Source organism: Colias eurytheme, chromosome 2 (genome assembly GCF_061535395.1).
Source record: "Colias eurytheme isolate Ceu_HAF_F1 chromosome 2, ilColEury1 Martin Lab GWU primary, whole genome shotgun sequence".
In the NCBI taxonomy this organism is placed as follows: domain Eukaryota; kingdom Metazoa; phylum Arthropoda; class Insecta; order Lepidoptera; family Pieridae; genus Colias; species Colias eurytheme.
In genome coordinates, this window is record NC_142981.1 from 4,720,889 (window position 1) to 4,725,108 (window position 4,220).

General features: G+C 32.4%; 1 protein-coding gene across 1 annotated transcript; it reads left to right on the forward strand.

Annotated features, from left to right (window-relative positions):
• The first annotated feature begins 1,378 nt into the window (after positions 1-1,378).
• Positions 1,379-2,916, forward strand: Nedd8 (Nedd8 ubiquitin like modifier). The gene is made up of 3 exons (XM_090112117.1): positions 1,379-1,554; positions 1,630-1,760; positions 2,745-2,916. The coding sequence occupies exons 1-3, from the start codon at positions 1,537-1,539 to the stop codon at positions 2,827-2,829; spliced, it is 234 nt and encodes a 77-aa protein (XP_089968243.1). The 5' UTR covers positions 1,379-1,536; the 3' UTR covers positions 2,830-2,916.
• The last annotated feature ends 1,304 nt before the right edge of the window (positions 2,917-4,220 follow it).

Here is a 4,220-nt window from a genome sequence, read left to right on the forward strand (position 1 = left end):
CAGATACGGGAATAATTACGAAAAACATGAATTTTTTATTACATTATATAAAAAAAAAAATTAATCTTATAACCCCTTTACTCATGAACGCAAATGTAATGTAGGTATTCAATAATTGATATTCACATCAAAAACTTAGGTCTATTATACCTTTAAGCAGTAATAAAATCAAATTTCTATGTCAACGCAATTAGAAGATACAGCCGTAAATGTAGTCTAATAAAAACGTACTGGAAATAGTTCAAATTAAAAGCAAATTAAACGAAATACATTTATTTGAAAATGAACAGCAAAATGACGGTAGAAATAAATGGGCAGAGGGTCCGCGATAATGTGCGCGCGAGTAGCAGACGAAAATGGACGACTCCGCCGCTCGTTCGTTCTTATAAAGGCGCGCCGCACCTCGGTGAGGAAGGCGCGGGGGGTGGCCTTCCGGATTTTACTCCAACACCGCCTCTCCTGACGGGGCAGGGTCCTCGCTGCCTTCAGTGGCAGCTGCAGCTCGTGTGGAAGGGCCAGCTTCGCAGTCTTCAGCGTTATGATGTGCATCATAACCTGGAATATACAAAAAAACCGACATTGAAAAAAAAAATACTTAAACCAATGCAAATGAGGAAAGCTGAACCGGAAAACCGAACCGTGTAACAAACTTTACACAAACATTAACATTTAATATTAAAAAAACATTTCACGATTTTGGGGAAAATTTTACCCTGTACTGGTATCCCTAATGTTAATCACATGATTATACCATAAATTTGAAACTACGTAAAAACAAATGGCGTCCTGAACAACAAGAACACTTCGTAATTTAGTCGGATAACACAAAAAAATGTTTACGTCTATTTCGATGAAAATATTATATATTTGTAGATAATTTCACATTAGAGTTAATGAAAATGTATCAACTATATCCAGTTCTATAAAACAATATACTTCAAATAAGTTTACTTACGTGTGAAAGGTAATATTTGGTAATCTTCGTTCCGGCCGATTTTTACAACCAATCACACTACAACGCACCATATTTTCACTTAAAGTCGGATTAAAACAGATCACTGTCAACGTTTATTAAACTTTGAAGTCACTTAACAGCGAGAAAAAACAGAAAACTAGCAAAACAATGGACTGTAGCCGCTTGTTTGGGACAAACTGCCTTTGTCCCCAACAAAAGAAATCGCATAACATGAGAGAAACAAAAAACAATGTTTCTGTCTCTCTTGCTCTTAGCTTTATAGTCATAAGTGTATTTCTCTCACGCATTCCTTGTCATTTTAGTGCCTCCTCTATGGTTCATTCTCACTCTACGTGAGCAATGAACATGTTACATGACACAATCAAAATCTCTGAGATCAAAATAAATTGTCATTTCTTTAATCTGTAGTCTGCCAATGACAATTGACATCTTGTCAAAAAACGCTTTGCGGAAAGCGGCGAATGAAATTTTTTTTTTACAACTAAATCAAGCATAATATATAAAGAGATTTGGCTTATTTGTTCTAGTTTTCCTAATTATAACTATATAATTACATAAACATGCTTATCAAAGTCAAGGTAAGAAGAATTACATTGATTGATAATATGTAAAACTTTAATCAACCATGAATTTTTTAACCCTCTGTTTTGCAGACTTTAACAGGGAAAGAGATTGAAATAGACATAGAGCCAACAGATAAAGTTGAAAGGATCAAAGAACGAGTCGAAGAGAAAGAGGGAATTCCACCACAACAGCAGCGTTTAATTTTTTCCGGCAAACAAATGTGAGTTTTTTTTATATTCATTTCACTCACATTTCTGTTAATGTGATTATTACTAGTAGGTTTTTTCGAAGACGATGATTCTGAAGGAAAGACGGTAATTATAATAAAGACGGTAATAATAAATATAGCATTTACTGTCTTTTTGTGGAGTGGTGAGTATATTCAATACAGATTGACCGATTTTAGGTGAAAAATAAAAGCTACAAATTTATTTACTAAGTTCTTCAAGTATGGTCAGTAGTGAGTACTTTGTAATACAAACAATAGATATTTAGTGGTTTCTTCCACCAACTATTTTTATTGAATGTGGTGACTACTGACTAATATAACTGTCGACCAATAAATTTTACATTTACCTTTAATCAAATTTATCAGTAAGGAAATCATTAAGAAAGGTTGTAACCAAAAACTACCCATTTTAATAATTTTGATATGCTTTGTTGATCAATAATTTTCTTATAGCTCTCATCATCATTGGCCAAAATAGGCTTACTTACTAATATTATAAATGAAAAAGTTTGTGATGATGGATATGTGCTTGCTACTCTTTCATGTGAAATTCACTGATCAGTTTTGATAATACTTGGCAGTGATATAGCTTATGTATTCTAATAGACATGAGCTATAGAAGTACAAGCTTTTGTACACAGGTTTTAACTATAAAAGTCTGTAAAGTCAAAGTTAAATTTACTAGTATCATCTAGATTAATATATATAATTATGGAAACTTCTTATAACAGTGCAGACCTTGGCAACTGCCTTGTTGTTATTAATATAAATAATATATTTAAACAGCATTTCCTAATACAACAAGGTCTTCAATTACTAGGAATTTGCGTTATCATCTACTTCATTAAAAAGGTGTGTTATAAATACAAACAAAATCACCGCCTTACTCCATGACATGACCTTGAAATTTTACTCCCAATACACCTAAAGAAGTTTTCATTCAAAAATCTAATTATATTTTTATTCAATTTACAGGAATGATGAAAAGACAGCTCAGGATTATAAAGTCCAGGGTGGTTCAGTGCTGCATTTGGTGTTGGCTTTGCGAGGGGGGGAGTGATGTGGTTCTGTCATCTCATATTTATATTGCTTAATTTTAATTTTTCTTTTATTGTATAAAGTAAACATGATTACTGTATTTAAATAAGTCGGGTGTTTCTATTCAACTTCCTCTATTTTGTCTATATCCACAAAATGTGAGCATAGCATACAAAAAATATGAGCGTAGGGTAAATAAAATTAAAAACATTGTTTGAGCAAGTAATTTATTACATCAATAACATATATTTTGCACTGAATTCAAATTTACATAAAAATAAATCTTTGGTTCACAGAATAAACAACATCAATTTCTTATAATACTTACAATTATTATTATATCCTATTTCGATAAAATATTGCCACAAGCCACAAACTTCACATTTGATTTACATTTAATTACAAAACATTCATTTGAGCACTAAAATTTCATTTGGAATTTAAAAATTTCGCATTACCTCTACAGACAGAAAGCTTATAAAAATGTTTAATTTTGTATTCTCTAATGATTTTAAGAAATACATATCATACAATCGCGTATTTCCAAACTATACATAGCCAGAACGCAACCATTGGAAACTGCTCGTGTATACTTTGTAATGCTGTTTTTAAGTTTGTTATTACAATATATACACGAATTTTGCGTACTGATCGTGTATACTTTGTAACGCGGATGCTTGCTTCTTCGTTCCAAACTATACACGATCAGTACGCAAAATATAACTAAATATACCACTTACGCTTGAGCGAAATAATAAATATATAGACAATCAAAGACTTGTACAGCTATATATATATATCTATATATATATATCTACTTTTATTCTTCTTGATTGATTCAGTAAAATATGGAATAAAAATATTATTAGGTAAGCTTAGAAAAATAAATAGGTAACAGATATAAGGGTTACCTGTGGGTTAGGTTAGGTTCGTGTTTTTTTTTAACTACACAATAAAAGGACCGCCGCCGTCGCCTCACAACCGTCTTCTTCTGGACTTATTAGATTCTTAAATTTTAGCACTATTGTCAATTGTAAGTCGTGCAGCATAGTCGGGAACGAAGACACAAGCATCCTCGATACAAAAAATATACGATCAGTACGCAACATTACATACACAATACACATGCATTTTAATAATAGATTTCATAACAGCAATACAATAATATAAACGCGAGCAATGGAAAGACGCCGCGCTTACTCCGAAACATACACGATTAGTCCGCATGCGTACTGGCGCTGTATATTTTGGAGCGCTATTCTTACTTACTTCACTACAAAGTATACGCGAGTATTTGCGTACTGCTGTTGTATAGATTGGAAGAACTTTGTAAAAAAGTTATTTCCAAACTATACGTGATTAGTTTCATACCGTTGCGTACTAGCCTTGTATAGTTTGGAAAGACGCCATACA

What these genes read in the sequence shown, in the direction of transcription:
- Nedd8 (XM_090112117.1), top strand. An exon ending in ATTTTTTCCGGCAAACAAAT is followed by an intron (nt 1,761 to 2,744) that starts GTGAGTTTTTTT and finishes TTCAATTTACAG; the next exon opens with GAATGATGAAAAGACAGCTC.